Source organism: Oryctolagus cuniculus, chromosome 7, assembly GCF_051225735.1.
Source record: "Oryctolagus cuniculus isolate XC-2025 breed Fujian yellow rabbit chromosome 7, ASM5122573v1, whole genome shotgun sequence".
In the NCBI taxonomy this organism is placed as follows: Eukaryota; Metazoa; Chordata; class Mammalia; order Lagomorpha; family Leporidae; genus Oryctolagus; species Oryctolagus cuniculus.
Window position 1 is genome coordinate 47,557,075 of NC_142873.1, and position 15,590 is coordinate 47,572,664.

General features: G+C 43.6%; 1 protein-coding gene, 1 non-coding gene and 1 pseudogene across 15 annotated transcripts in view; 2 read left to right on the plus strand and 1 right to left on the minus strand.

Moving 5' to 3' along the window:
* GABPB2 (GA binding protein transcription factor subunit beta 2) overlaps positions 1-15,590 on the minus strand; it is a 34,823-nt gene that overhangs the window by 16,451 nt on the left and 2,782 nt on the right. For 5 of the 14 annotated variants that reach the window (XM_008264457.5, XM_008264456.5, XM_089299951.1 and 2 more), the window contains exons 2-5: positions 13,241-13,380; positions 11,207-11,374; positions 10,477-10,671; positions 6,341-6,491 (exon numbers count right to left, since the gene is read on the minus strand). In XM_008264457.5, the coding sequence (XP_008262679.1) occupies positions 6,341-6,491; positions 10,477-10,671; positions 11,207-11,374; positions 13,241-13,348 (622 nt within the window). In that variant the 5' untranslated portion in view covers positions 13,349-13,380. The remainder of the gene's footprint in view (positions 1-6,340; positions 6,492-10,476; positions 10,672-11,206; positions 11,375-13,240; positions 13,381-15,590) is intronic. The other 9 variants (XM_008264458.5, XM_017345893.4, XM_089299952.1 and 6 more) reach the window with 3 other exon arrangements.
* On the plus strand, positions 419-519 carry LOC127493800 (U6 spliceosomal RNA; annotated as a pseudogene).
* On the plus strand, positions 13,034-13,136 carry LOC127493873 (small nucleolar RNA U13). Its single transcript, XR_007924410.2, has one exon. It is a non-coding gene; the product is annotated as a small nucleolar RNA U13 (small nucleolar RNA).

The following is a 15,590-nucleotide window of genomic DNA, read 5'->3' on the forward strand; positions in this document are numbered from 1 at the left end:
CTCCATACATTATACACATTAAGCCTATAAATTACATATGTTAAAAATTTGGCAGCACAGGCCGGCGCCGCAGCTCAGTAGGCTAATCCTCTGCCTGTGGTGCCGGCACACCGGGTTCTAGTCCCGGTCGGGGTGCCGGATTCTGTCCCGGCTGCCCTTCTTCCAGGCCAGCTCTCTGCTGTGGCCAGGGAGTGCAGTGGAGGATGGCCCAAGTACTTGGGCCCTGCACCCCATGGGAGACCAGGATAATCACCTGGCTCCTGCATTCGGATAGGCGTGGTGCGCCGGCTGTAGCACGCCGGCCACGGTGGCCATTGGAGGATGAACCAACGGCAAAGGAAGACCTTTCTCTCTGTCTCTCTCACTGTCCACTTTGCCTGTCAAAAATAAAATAAAATAAAAAATAAAAAAAATAAAAACAATTTGGCAGCACACATCCTAACATTGGAATGACAGAGAAGATTAGCATGGGCCCTGCACAAAGATGACACACAAATTTGTGATGAGTTCCATATTGTTTTCATTCTCTAAACAAAAGGTTTCCTGTCCTTAGATTTTTTTTGTCTTATTTAAATCATGATGGTCTGTAACAGTTATAAAAATCAAAAAAGTATATCTTTTTAACAAAAAATTAAGCTTATATAGTTACACTATACAAGTCACTATGTCCTTCTGATTAGACTCTGAATGATACACTTATTTTTTTTTTTAAAAGGAGGTGTTTTTCTTTTCTCTAAATGTTTATTTATTTTCATCTACTTGAAGGCAGAGCAGCAGAAAGAAAAAGAGAGCAAGGGTGAGAGAGACCTTCCATCTTCTGGTTTATTCCCCAAATGCCCACAACAGCCAGAGTTGGGCCTGGCCAAAGCAATGAACCCAGAACTCCATCTGGGTCTCCCACATGGATGGGAAGAACCCAAGCACTTGAGCTATCATCTGCTGCCTCTTAGGAAGCATTAGTGGGAAGCTGGATCAGAAGCAGAGAAACCAGAACACAAACCAGGCACTCCTAGATGGGAAGCAGGTGTCCCAAGCAGCACTTAACCCACTGTGCCACAAAGCCTACCTTTTCTTCTTTTTTTAAATTTATTTTATTCATTTGAAAGGTAGCAAGACACAGAGAGAAAGAGAGACCAGTCAGAGATCTCCCATCTGCTGGTTCACTCCTCTAATACCCACAACAGCTGTGGCTAGGCCAGTCTGAAGCCAGGAGCTAGGAATTCAATCCAGGCTTTCTATGTGGGTGACATGGACCAAATATGTGAGTCATCATCTGCTGCCTCCAAGGGTGCACATTAGCAGGAAGCTGGAACAGGGAGTGGAGCCAGAACATGAAACAGGCAGGATGGAGTTTCAGGCTCCTGGTTTTGGTCTGGCTCAGCTCCAGACATTGTAGCCATTTGGGGAATGAATCAGTGGATGGAAGATCTCTATCAACTAAAATAAATAAATACAATTTTTTTAAAAAAAGATCTATTTATTTGAAAGGCAGAGTTGAGAGAGAATAACTGAGTGAGTGAGTGAGAGAGAGAGGGAAAGAAAGAGATCTTCCATCCATTGGTTAACTCCCCAAATGGTCACAAAGGCCAGAACTGGGCTGATCCAAAGCCAGGAGTCTGTTCTCGGTCTCCCGTGTGGGTGCAGGGGCCCAAGCAGGGAGCTGTATCAGAAGTGGAGCAATTGGGACTCAAACTGGCGCACATGGGATACTGGCTGGTGCTGCAGGTAGTAGCTTTACCGACTACGCCATAGCACCGGCCCCATAAATACAAATTTTAAAAAAGAATGATAACTGCTTCCTTTCCAGTATAAGATCCAACATAAAGTAAAGTAAAATATATGTGGATGCTGTTTCTGGAAAGGAAAGGCTTTATCAATGATGATTCTTGGGGCCCTCATTGTGGCACAGTGGGTTAAGCTGCCACTTAAGGTGTGGCTCAGTCCTGGCCATTGCAGCCATCAGGGGAGTAAACTAGCAGACGAAAGGTTTCTCTCTGTCTCTCTCCCTCCCTCTGTGATTCTGCCTTTCAAATAAATAAATCTTTTTAAAGAAATGATAATTTCAGAATGTGACTTATAAACGCTTCAGAGGATTTAGTAGGACGAGCCATGGTAGAATAGACAATCTCAGTGAAAACCAGACCCTGAAAGACGAAGTAACTCACGTTAGGTCATGCAGCATGTGTCAGATCCCAGATTAGAGCCTGATCCATCTTCTGTTTTGTTTTTGTTTTCTTGTTTTTTGTCTTTTTCTTTTGCCCCCCCCCTTTTGTCATCTGATTCTAAAGAAAATGCTTTTGTATGAACCAATGCAAAAATATCTGACTTCAGAATAATCTTATGATTGTGCAGAAATAGGAAATTCATCTTCATAACTTTGTTTTGCCTGATTAAGGTTTAAATTCATATGCTTTCCTAAGTCCCTGCAGTTTACTGATGGCATTGGTGATGACTGATAATCTTGTATTACAAAGAGAAAATTTGAAAGTATACTTTGTAATCTGGATTTTTATACTAAAAATATCCATTAAGATGATAAATATCAGGATGTTTTCTGTTAGTTCTCAAAAATATTATTGGATGATGGGGAACAAGAAGCCCACTCACTATTCCAGAAAAGAAAATCCTTTAACCCAATTAAATAATACACAATTTGAATTTGTCTTACAGCTTTTCTCCTTTCTTTTATTTGCACTGAATAGGTAATTGGGCTAGGCCTTAATCCACTGAGCCACAATGCTGGCCCCAAAAATCATCATTGATAAAGCTTTTTCCTTTCCAAAAATAACAGCATCCATACACATTTTACTTTACTTGATGTTGGATATTTAAAAAAAAAATTTCTTTTTTATTTATTTGAAAGGCAGAGCTACAGAGGGAAGAGAGACAGAGAGAGATCTTTCATACACTGGTTCATCCCAAATGACTGCAACGGCCAGGGATAGGCCAGGCTGAAGCCAGGAACACAGAGCTTCTTCTGGGTTTTCCATATGGGTGGGGTGGCTCAAATATTTGGGCCATCTTCCACTGCTTTTCCAGACACATTAACAGGGAGCTAGATTAGAAGTGGAGCAGCTGGGACTCAAACCAGCACCCATATGGGATGCTGGCATTGCAGGTAGAGGCTTAACTCACTACACAATGCTGACCCCCTTGATTTTGGATCTTATACAGAGAAGGAAGCACTTAGCATTCTTTTCTTTCAAAATTTGTATTTGTTATTTTAGTTAAAAGGTAGATTGGTAGGCCAGTTAGCTTAAGGATGCTCTATAGATGGAACTGGTTCATGAGTAAGATAACATGGGGAGTGAGTTCTAAAGTGGGATGATTTAGCAATTTTAGTTTGTGGTTGTCAACAGGAAAGGCAGATTCACAGGGCTCCCAAAAGCTACATGACAAACATGATACTGGCCCACGGAAAACAAGGCAAAGAATCTCTATCCTGAATGTGTTCAACTTTGCTTATCATTCCAGATAAGGTCTGGAGAATTTTCAAAGTCATATTAAAAATCAACTCTAACTACTTTCTCATGTTTGTGAACATAATACTTTATTGACTTCCAAAGGCTCTGGGGTTATAAAAACACTTGCTTTAACCTGTGTGACCTTACAGACTTCAAATCCAAAAGGTTGTAAATGTTCTGATTATATGTGTGTGTGTGTGTGTGTGTGTGTGTTAAGATGTTTATTTTCATCTGCTTGAAAGGCTGAACAATAGAGAAACAGAGAGGCAGAGACAAAGATTTTTCCATCCTCTGGACCAGGACAAAGACAGGAACCCAAAACTACATCTGGTCTCCCACGTGGATGGCAGCACCCCAAGTACCTGAACCATCGTTTACTGCCTCCCAGCATGCATTAGCAGGAAGCTGGCTCAGCAGCAGAGCAGCCAGGATTCAAACTGGCATTCCAATATGGGATGAGGGTGTCTCAAGTGGTGGCTTAACCCATGGTGCCACAACACCCATCCCTAAGCTAAATTTTTTTTTTTAAATATTTATTTATTTGAAAGGCAGAAATACAGAGAAAGGGGAGAGAGAGATCTTCATTTACTGGTTCACACCCCAAATGGCTACAACAGCCAGGGCTGGGCCAGGCTGAAGCCAGAAGCCTCTTCCGGGTCTCTCATGTGAGTGCAGGATCACTGCTTTATCAGGGAGCTGGACTGGAAGTGGAGCAGCCAGGACTTGAACCAGCACCCATACGGGATGCTGGCGCTGCAGGCAGAGGCTTAACTTTCAATACCACAGTGCTAGCCCCTAAGTTAAATTTTTTTTTTAAAGACAAAGTTACAGAGAGAGGTAGAGACATGGACAGAAAGATTTTCCATCTGCTGGCTCACTCCCCAAATGGCTACAACAGCTGGAGCTGTGCTGATCCAAAGTCAGGAGCCAGGAGCTTCTTCCAGGTCTCCCAAGTGGATGCAGGGGCCCAGGGACTTGAGCCATCCTCTGTTGCTTTCCCAGGCGTATTAGCAAGGATTGGAAGTGGGAAAACTGGAACTCAAACCAGCATCCATATGGGATACCAGCGCTGCAGGCCGGGGCCTTAACCCTCTGGACCACAGTGTGGGCCTCAAGCTAAATTTTTTTAATTGGTCAGCTGAAAGCAAATGATTTTAAATGACTTCCAATAGGCTATAAAATGAAAGTCACTACTGCCCCCTTGTGGACATAACGAGGTCAGCCTTCATTGAGAAGTTTCATTTTCAATTAATAGCTATTATTGAACTCTCTCTATAAAACAGACTGAAATACAAAATCTCAACCTCAAAACAACCTCATAAAATAAGCATTTCTTTTAAAAAAGACATTTATTATTTGAAAGGCAGAATTATGAGGAAGAGACAGAGGGGAAGATAGAGACAAAGAGAGTGTGCTTCCACCCACTGGTTCACTCCTCAAATGGCTGCAAATGCTCGGGCTGGACCAGGCCAAACCCAGGAGCCTAGAACTCCATACAAACCTCCCACATGGGTGGCAAGGGCCCAAATAACTAGACCATCTTCCACTGCCTTACCTGGCGCCTTAGCAGGGAGCTGGCTGGAAAGTGGAGCAGCCGGGACTCAGACTGGCATAGGGGATGCCAGCGTTGCAGGTAGCAGCTTAATATGCTACACTACATGCTGGCCTTAAGTAGGCATTATTATATCCCAATTTCACAGACAATCAGACAAAGGTTAAAGAAATAGTTTTCCCAAGGTCAAGCAGCTGTTAGTCAATAAACAGTATCCGAGGGCCAGTGTTGTGACACAGGTTAAGCCGCTGCTTACAATGCCAGCATCCATATGGGAGTGCTGGTGCGAGGCCTGGCTGGTCCACTTCCAATCCAGCTCTCTGCTAATGAGCCTGCGAAAGCAACAGATGATGGCTCAAGTTCCTGGACCCCTACACCTGCATGGGAAGACATGGAAGAAGCTCCTGGCTCCTGGCTTCGGATTGGCACAGTTCTGGATGTTGTAGCCATCTGGGGAGTGAACCAGCGATGGAAGACCTCTCTCTCTCTGCCTCTCCTTCTCTCTCTGTGTAACTCTTCCAAATAAATAAATAAATCTTAAAAAAAAAAAAAACCCTCAAAAGTAAACCTGCTATAGATTTATTGAATTTTGAACCCTACCTGCGATTGCCTTGGTAGGGCTGACCAAATGACTTCACAGGCTTTATCTGTCCTGTGGGCTGGACGTTCTCCACCCCTGCTTTAGATTATGAATACCACACTGAGATACTCTTATATTTTAATTTTAGGGTCAAGAATAACCCTTTAACAGAATAATCTGCAGAATATTTTAACAACCTATTCACTTATAACAAAGTATTCACTTAAAATCTTCTCCCTGGCTGGCGCTGTGGCTCAATAGGCTAATCCTCCACCTTGCGGCGCCGACACACCGGGTTCTAGTCCCGGTCGGGGTGCCAGATTCTGTCCTGGTTGCCCCTCTTCCAATCCAGCTCTCTGCTCTGGCCCGGGAGTGCAGTGGAGGATGGCCTAAGTCCTTGGGCCCTGCACCCACATGGGAGACCAGGAGAAGCACCTGGCTCCTGCTATTGGATCAGCGCGGTGCGCTGGCCGCAGCGCTCCGGCCGCGGCGGCCATTGGAGGGTGAACCAACGGCAAAAGGAAGACCTTTCTCTCTGTCTCTCTCTCTCTATATCCACTCTGTCAAAAATGACTTCACAGGCCCCCAAATAAATGGCTTGGTTTTAAAATCCTGCAGATCTTCTGTTCGGGGACTACTTTAATACAAGAGTAGGTATGAGAGTATCTTTGCATCTCTAGGAAAACCTGGGGGTCTGTTCATTATTAAAAGTGAAAATCAAATGTCATGTTATTGGAACATTACCTGAGGTGGTTTTGGTGTTGTCTGAAGAAACAAGGCTAGCAAGATTAACAACCTCCCCCGATGTGAAGATGAACGGAGCAGCCATAGCCACAGGGTTAGTCACAGGGTTGCCTCTCTCAGGATTAGCATTCACCTGATTCTGCATTGCTTCCTACCAAACAAGGCAGGATATTTCAGTCAGAACACTTATTAGACTTAGTTATACAGTTACTGAACAGCATTAACCTTGCTCTCCCCATGCTCTATCAAGCAGAACTAGTTCCGGCACACAATGTCCCAGGGAGCTCAGTGCCCTCATTAAGATGACTACTGTTTTTTTTTTCCCCTCTGACCAGGAAAATAGAGAGGTTAGGTTGCTTTCCCAATCTTGTACCTACTTGAGAAGAGCAAAAGTATACTATTTGCAAAAGCTGCTAGCAATTCACTTAAACTATCTAAATCTTTGTTTTTAAATTCGAAAATGAGGTAATTGACCTCAGTAGTCTTAAAAAGTAATCTCCAGCACTAACACACACTATGATCTCCAATCCGCAAGTCAGTGTGCTGGCAGATCCCTGCAGAGAACCCACAGGGAACACGGTTCTCTAGAGTTTTATTCAACTATTTGTTCCATGAAGAAATTCCTAAGAGAATATATAACAAGCAAGTAAATGAATGCCAGATTTTAAAGTCTAGTTCCACATGCTGCATTTTTTCTCAATTCTGGTGAAAAGATGCTTATCTTACTTTCAGAAGCAGTTTTCTACAAACATGATCACTACTTTAAAAGTCCATTTGTGAAAGGACTCTAAACAAGGAACTGAAAGCTGAGGAGGATAACCAGTCTATAGAGAACTGAATGTCAGGAAAAATAAATAAAAAACTGAAAATGCAGCAGAAATGGTTGTTTTTCATATATATGATTATCCCATGATGAATAATTCCCATTGAAACAGATTATCCAGTCTCTGGATACTGTTAAATTCCTTCTTGAATTTGCCCCTTCTGCCTTCCACTATCACTTCCTTGTGTCAGGCGCTCATTGGCTCTTGCCTGGCTTAATGAAAGTAAAATATGCTTATACAGCACTAAGTGTCTTCTTCCCTAATCTCTATGCCTCACCATAAACAATCATCATTTTTAAACAAATCTAATCTTAGCCTACTATTTAAAAGCTTCTGCTGGGGCCAGCGCCGCGACTCACTAGGCTAATCCTCTGCCTGCGGCGCCGGCACACTGGGTTCTAGACCCAGTCAGGGCGCCGGATTCTGTCCCAGTTGCTCCTCTTCCAGGCCAGCTCTCTGCTGTGGCCAGGGAGTGCAGTGGAGGATGGCCCAAGTGCTTGGGCCCTGCACCCCATGGGAGACCAGGAGAAGCACCTGGCTCCTGCCATTGGATCAGTACAGTGCGCTGGCCACAGCACACTGGCCGCAGCGGCCATTGGAGGGTGAACCAACGGCAAAAGGAAGACCTTTCTCTCTGTCTCTCTCTCTCACTGTCCACTCTGTCTTGTCAACAACAACAACAAAAAAAGCTTCTGTTGGATCTCCACTGCCCACATAATAATTCACTTCTTTGTATGCCCCCTTAACAACCCTGTTCAGAACTCATCCTTAGCATCTGCCATCCTCAAACTCCGTTTCCTTCACCCATTCCCTAGTAACACAACTTACTATTTCACACTCCTCGTTCTTTCACATCAATCCTTGATAAGCTTTTTCTAGCCTAAGAATGTAATTTTCTCATTTCTCCTTCAAAACTTAGTTCAAACTTTATACATACTTTAATCTTTATTAATGTATCATTTAAAAAAGATTTATTTATTTATTCAAAAGGCAGAGTGGGAAAGGGAGGGAGAGCTCTTCAACACTGGTTCACTCCCCAAATGCCTGCAATAGCTGGGGCTCGATCAAGCGGAAACCAGGAACCAAGAACCCCACCTTGTTCTCACACAAGGGTGGCAGGGACTCAAGCACTTGGGCCATCATCCCCTGCTTTCCCAGGTGCATTAGCAGGAAGCTCAATTAGAAGCAGAGCAGCTGTTACTCAAACTGGCACTGATATGGGAGGCTGATATCGCAAGCCATGGCTTAGCCTGATGTGCCACAATACTGAACCCTTAAAAACCATTAATTCTCTATCCCCCATACCCCTGTAATACTTGCTAAATTTACCACCTGGTATTGTAATGCCTTATTTCTTGTCTTTACTTTAATAATGCTGTGAACACTCCCCAGGCTGGGCTATGCCCCATCAATCTTTGTACCTTCCATCCTATTGTTCCCTAATATACAAGTGCCAGCTTAAGAAATTAATGGATAAGGGGCTGGTGGTATGGTACAGTGGTTTAAGCTGCTGCTTACAATGCCAGCATCCCATACTGGAGTGCCAGTGCCAATCTCAGCTGCTCTGCTTCAATCCAGTTTCTTACTAATGTATCTGGAAAGTCAGAAGAAGCTATGCCAAGTACTTGCCACCATTTGGGAGACTTCACTGGAGTTCTTAGCTGTTGCTTTCAGCCTGACCCTGGCTGTTGTGGCCATTTGGGGAATGAACCAGTGGATGGAAGATATCTCTCTCTCTCTCTCTCTCCCTCCCTCTCTCCCTCCCTCCATATGTATACATAAAAAATGGCATCCATATATCTTTAAAAAAAAAAAAATGGGCCGGCGCTATGGCATAGCTGGTTAACACCCTGGCCTGAAGCACCAGCATCCCATATGGGCACTGGTTCGAGTCCTGGCTGCTCCACTTCTGATCCAGCTCTCTGCTATGGCCTGGGATAGCAGCAGAAGATGGTCCAAGTCCTTGGGCCCCTGCACCCGCGTGGGAGACCTGGAAGAAGCTCCCGGCTCCTGGCTTCAGATCGGCACAGTTTCGGCTGTTGAGGCTAACTGGGGAGTGAACCATCGGATGGAAGACCTTTCTTTCTCTCTCTGCCTCTCCTCTCTCTTTGTAACTATGACTTTCAAGTAAAATAAATAAATCTTTAAAAAAAAAAAAGAAATGAATGAATGAAATAATTATAGCTAATTTTTGAGATGACTTCCATATCACTATCTTACATCAGTTGATATACATTCAGAAAACATAATATGCTTCTGAATATTGCCTCAAGTCAAGTTTAATTAGAAACGGAAATTTTCATGGAGAAAAAAAATTCTAAAGCCAAATGATATTTTTGAACTGCCCATAACATTATTCTTTACTCATCATGAATAATTCAGAGCTTTATAGAATGTTATACTTTTTTGTAAAAAAATACTAATGAGACTGAGTCACAAGATTCAGACACTTTAGAAATCCTACTTTGAAGGGGTTGGTGCTGTGGCAACCACCTCCTGCAGTGCTGGCATCCCATATGGGTATCCGGTTCGTGTCCCGGTTGCTCCTCTTCCAATCCAGCTCTCTGCTATGGCCTGGGAAAGCAATAGAAGAAAGCCCAAGTCCTTGGGCCCCTGTACCCACTGGGTGATCCAGAAGAAGCTCATAGCTTCTGGCTCCTGGCTTCAGATCAGCTCAGCTCTGGCCACTGTGACCATTTGGGGAGTGAATCAGCAGATAGAAGACCTCTCTCTCTGCCTCTGCCTCTGCCTCTCTGTAACTCTGCCTTTCAAATAAATAAATAAATCTTTAAAAGAAAGAAAAAAGAAATACTACTTTGATAAGATAGGGAAAATTCAGTTTTGATTCAATACCTACAAAAATCCTTAGTTTCTTTTTTTTTTAATTTATTTTTTCTTTTTCTTTTTTCTTTTTTGACAGGCAGAGTGGATAGTGAGTGAGAGAGAGAGAGAGAGAGAGAGAGAGACAAAGGTCTTCCTCTGCTGTTGGTTCACCCTCCAATGGCTGCCGCGGCCGGTGTGCTGTGGCCAGTGCACCGTGCTGATCTGATAGCAGGAGCCAGGTACTTATCCTGGTCTCCCATGGGATGCAGGGCCCAAGGACTTGGGCCATCCTCCACTGCACTCCCGGGCCACAGCAGAGAGCTGGATTGGAAGAGGGGCAACCAGGACAGAATCTGGCACCCCGACCGGGACTAGAACCCGGTGTGTCGGCGCCGCAAGGTGGAGGATTAGCCTAGTGAGCCACGGCGCTGGCCAAAAATCCTTAGTTTCAATTGAAGTATATTCTGGGGAGTATAAACAGAATCACACCTGGAGGATGACCAAAATCTCAGCATTGTTCTTCTCTAATGCTATGTCAAAGGCAGATTTATCAAATTTGCTGGAAGCATGGACATCTGCTCCATATTTGATGAGTAACTCCACAACATCTCGATGGTGGTGCTCTGTGGCCCAATGCAAAGCTGTCATCTTCAGCATGTCCTTGGCATTCACATCTGCACCATTCTGTCAAAGAAAAGCAAATTTTCAACAGAATACTGGTTATCGTAGCACAGGTGCAAGATCCCATCACCAAATACAGAGGATTTCCTTAAAGATTACGCATACTTAAATTCAGACCACATGTAAGAAATATCAAAAGGAAAACACTTCTCAAATTCTCCTGAATGCTGACAGACTAATACTCTCAATGAGAAGGTCTTCTAAGGACATCACTGGGAAATTATAACAGATGGGAGAGGAAGGAGGAAAGAACAGAGACTTTTGTTGCATTTATTAACAGACAGTTGAGTGCCTGAAAAATACAAGCATAAGTGCAGAGAACACCTGTAGAAAAAGAATGAAGAAAAATCAATGTCCACTGAACTTTTAAAAAAAGAAAACAAACTCCTCATAGCCACGTAGAACTCTTAAGAGAGATACAACTCAATGTTATAAACTGTGCTCAACTACATCCTACCCGACCAATTTTCCTTCCATCCATTTAAGAAAGAAAACAGGGAGATAGATGGGTGTTTCTCTGCTGCTATTCTTGTTTTACCCTAACAAGCAGTTCCACGATGTGTGCATGTCCATCAGCTGCAGCCATGTGCAAGGGGGTCCTGTCCACTTTGGTCCGTGCGTCCCTGCTTACGCCTGCACGAAGGAGCACTTCTGCTGTGGAATAATGACCATACTGGGCTGCGAGGTGGAGGGGTGATGTTCCAAGCTGTGGGAGAATAACACTCATTGAATAGCTGCAGTGTACATAGTCCTAGATCATTCTCAGAGAGACACAGGTGGACAAGACGTGAATTCTATGGCTCCTGTTCCTGGAGAGAGAATCTAGTTAGGCAAACAGGACTGAAGAAATGTTTTACTTTAAAAATTAATATATCAATGAACAGAAAAAACCCACCAATCAAATAATTGCAAAGCATAATGGCTTTAAGTCAGGTAGATTTATAGGTAAGATTCCCTAAAATATATGATTTAAGTAAGGCTTAGAAGGTGGTTAAAAAAGGGAAGGAGGGGCACAAAAAGAATATTCTGAGTCAGGGAAAGAGAAGGGGTAGACAGGTTCAAAACAATTCTTAAGGGAAGGACAGAGGTACAAATTTAACTGGCTGGAACACAAGTTTGTTGCTACACCAAAGCAGAGCAAAAACATGTATGAGATGAGGAAGCAACAAATATTTAACAGTGGCCTGTCAACAGGAGTAAGCACATCTGTGTAATCATCTCAAGCTAAATCTTACAAGAATTATTTAGCAGCACTCACTTGGCCAGGAAGCTATTCCTTTCTTTGTGTCATGTTCTTTTTTAAAAAACAAAAAACAACTGTTCATTCTTTTCTTTTCATATTCTCATCCTCTCTGTCTGACTGGATTTAATTTACATTGCTCTTCCCAAGTATATTTATAGAAATGCTAATCTCATGGGTTTCCTTTTCTCCCTTTTTGCAAAGTGCTAAGAACTGCTTGGCCTTTGAAGTTATGAATTAATCACACCAGAACAGAACTCACTAGCTGATCAAATCTGTTAAAATGAGGCAATGCTTCTAAGACCTGTGAATGCTTAGAAAGCCACATGACAACTTGAATCCGGAATTTCTGAAGTTTTCTGGTCTCCTAGTGGTTCTCTAGGCTCATTAAATGGCATCTTTACTGCTTTTTAAGAGTGGTAAAAGGCTGGCGCTGCGGCTCACTAGGCTAACCCTCCACCTTGCGGCACCGGCACACCGGGTTCTAGTCCCGGTCAGGGCGCTGGATTCTGTCCCGGTTGCCCCTCTTCCAGGCCAGCTCTCTGCTGTGGCCAGGGAGTGCAGTGGAGGATGGCCCAAGTCCTTGGGCCCTGCACCCCATGGGAGACCAGGATAAGTACCTGGCTCCTGCCATTGGATCAGTACAGTGCGCCGGCCGCGGCGGCCATTGGAGGGAGAACCAATGGCAAAGGAAGACCTTTCTCTCTGTCTCTCTCTCTCTCACTGTCCACTCTGCCTGACAAAAAATTAAAAAAAAAAAAAAAAAAAAAAGAGAGTGGTAAAGGAAACAAAACAGACACAACTATTCCTTATTCACCAGGACATATTAGAGAAAAGAAACAAGGAGCTTATTAGTTTAGAAATGCACTCTTCCTTTACTGATTCTGCTTAATTTCTAGATAATTACAAAAGCCTATAACCCAAGTAGACTCCAGAGAGAATTAAGCCTTTAGAAAATACGCTAAAAAACATTATAGAAATATATTATACTTTACAATTACCATCTACAGATTCACAGGAGACTCTTTTAATTTGGAAACTAAAAGAAAAAGAAAGCCACTTATTCAGATGAGACCAATAAAACTTTGAAAGGGGCAATAAGATAGAAAGGAATGAAGAAAAAAGATTCTTTTGTGTTTCATAAGCCCATGACTGGGTTTTCACGCCAGTGTGTGAAATGTGCTTCCCTCGAACTTTGTTACTTTGTTGGCACATTACCCAACTGACATGGGGGGAAGAAAGGAAAATCAATAAAATCGTTTAATCATTAAGAAAAAGATTGGTAAAAGCACATTATCTTAAATAATTCAGAGATCTTTCTGCTAAGCTTACCCAGTCTGTGGTGAATGGGGCACCATTTGCCATTAATGTTCTCACTTCATCATCTTGGCCTTTTCTTGCTGCTTCCAGCAACCTCTTCCCCAAGTCCACCAAAGACATCTTTATGCATGGGAAAAAAGGTTCTCAGATAGCTGTAACTCAAACACAAGGGAAACTGCCTGTAAAACATATTTAGATTTTTTGTACTTGAACATGTAATACAGCTGGAGTTGACTATTTGGTAGGTTACTTCCTTTCCACTTCATCTCACACAATCAGATATTTGGGAAAGTTTCCCCTAAAGGACAGTTCTTTCACTTTCAATTTCCAGAAAACTATTTTGGAAATATGTGCAACATACTATCACCTTTCCAGTTTAGGGAACTGATAAAATAAATTCCATCCCCTTGAAAAGACCCAGAGAAGACTATTACGTTAAGGAACATGGTAAAAAGTAATAAAACATGCACCCTACCCTTACAAACAACAAACTACTCTTTTTGGAGGTTTCCAAGTTTCTAGGTGGCAGAATGAAACAAGACAAATCAAGATTTCTAAATCTAAATCCATCTGTTAATTTTTTTCTTCTGACCATAGGCTGGTGCCACAGTGTAGTAGGCTAAGCTACCACCTGCAGCACCAACATCCCCTATGAGCACTGGTTGTGTCTCAGCTACTCCTCCTCCAATCCAGCTCTCTGCTATGGCCTGGGAAAGCAGTAGAAGATGGCCCAAGTGCTTGGGCCCCTGCATCCACATGGGAGACCCAGAAAATAAGCTCCTGGCTCCTGGCTTCTGATCAGCCCAGCTCAGGCCATTGCTGCTTGAAGGAATGAACCAGTGAATGGAAGACCTTTCTCTCTTTCTCCCCCTCTCTTTCTGCAACTCTGCCTCTCAAATAAATAAATAAAACCTAAAACAAAACAAAACAACCTTCTGACCACAGTGTAAATAAATATAAATGATGTTAAAACTTTAAAGAGAGCAAACTCTTACTGGTTAAAACTAATCTGCTGAAGTCAGCAGAATAAAAAGTGTGCTTCACAGGACATGCATTGTGCAGCAATGGGCTAAGCTGCTGCTTGCAACACCTGCATCTCACATTGAAGTGCCCACCTGGATGGAGTTCCCAGCTCCTGGCTTCAGCCTGGCCTAGCCCTGGATGTTTTAACCATTTAGGGAATGAACCAGCAGACGGAAGATCTCTTTTTCAAATAAATCTTTAAAACAAACAAACAAAAACCAGTGTACAGGGCCAGCATCATGGCCCAGTGGGTTAAGCTGTAGTTTGCAATATTGGCATCCCATACTGAAGTGCGAGTGTAAGTCCTGGCTGCTCCACTTCCAATCCAGTCTCCTGCTAATGGACCTGAGAAAGCAGCAGAGGATACCCAAGTACTTGGATCCCTACAACACATGTCAGAGACTAGGATGGAGTTCCAGGTTCCTGGCTTCAGCCTGGCTGTTGTCCTCATTTGGGGAGTAAACTAGCAGATGGAATATCTCTTTCTATTGCACTTGCTTTCAAATCAATCTATCCATCCTTAAAAAAAAAGTGTGGTTCATGGATCCCTGGTAGCCCCTCACACCCTTTCCGGGATCCATGAGGTTAAAACTATTTTTGCTGTAATACTAAGATATTATGCTTTTTTTAAAAAAATCATGTCAATGTTTGCACTGAAGGCACAAACAGAACAGTGGCTATAACTGTGGTACCTTTGGACAAATCAAACAGTACTAATAGATTTTTTTTTTTAAAGATTTTATTCAACAGGTAGAGTTACAGACAGTGAAAGAGAGACAGAGAAAGGTTTTCCTTCCATTGGTTCACCCCCCAAAGGGCCGCCACGGCCGGCGCTGTGCCGATGCGAAGCCAGGAGCCAGGTGCTTCTCCTGGTCTCCCATGCGGGTGCAGGGCCCAAGCACTTGGGCCATCCTCCACTGCCCTCCCAGGCCACAGCAGAGAGCTGGACTGGAAGAGGAGCAACCGGGACTAGAACCCAGCGCCCATATGGGATGCGGGCGCTGCAGTGGGAGGATAAACCAACTGAGCCACAGCGCCAGCCCGCAGTACTAATAGATATTGTCTGAGTATTCTTCACTGTCAAGTACTCTCACTGAACAAAAAGCCAATTCTATTAAGAATTTCCTTGGGGCCAGCGCTGTGGTGTAGCTCATAAAGCCACCACCTGCAGTGCAGGCATCCCATATGAGCACTGGTTCAAGTCCCAGCTGCCCCACTTCTGATCCAGCTCTCTGCTATGGCCTGGGAAATCAGTAGAAGATGGCCCAAGTCCTTGGGCCCCTGCACCCATGTGGGAAGACCCGGAGGAAGCTCCTGGCTCCTGGCTTGGGATCGGCAC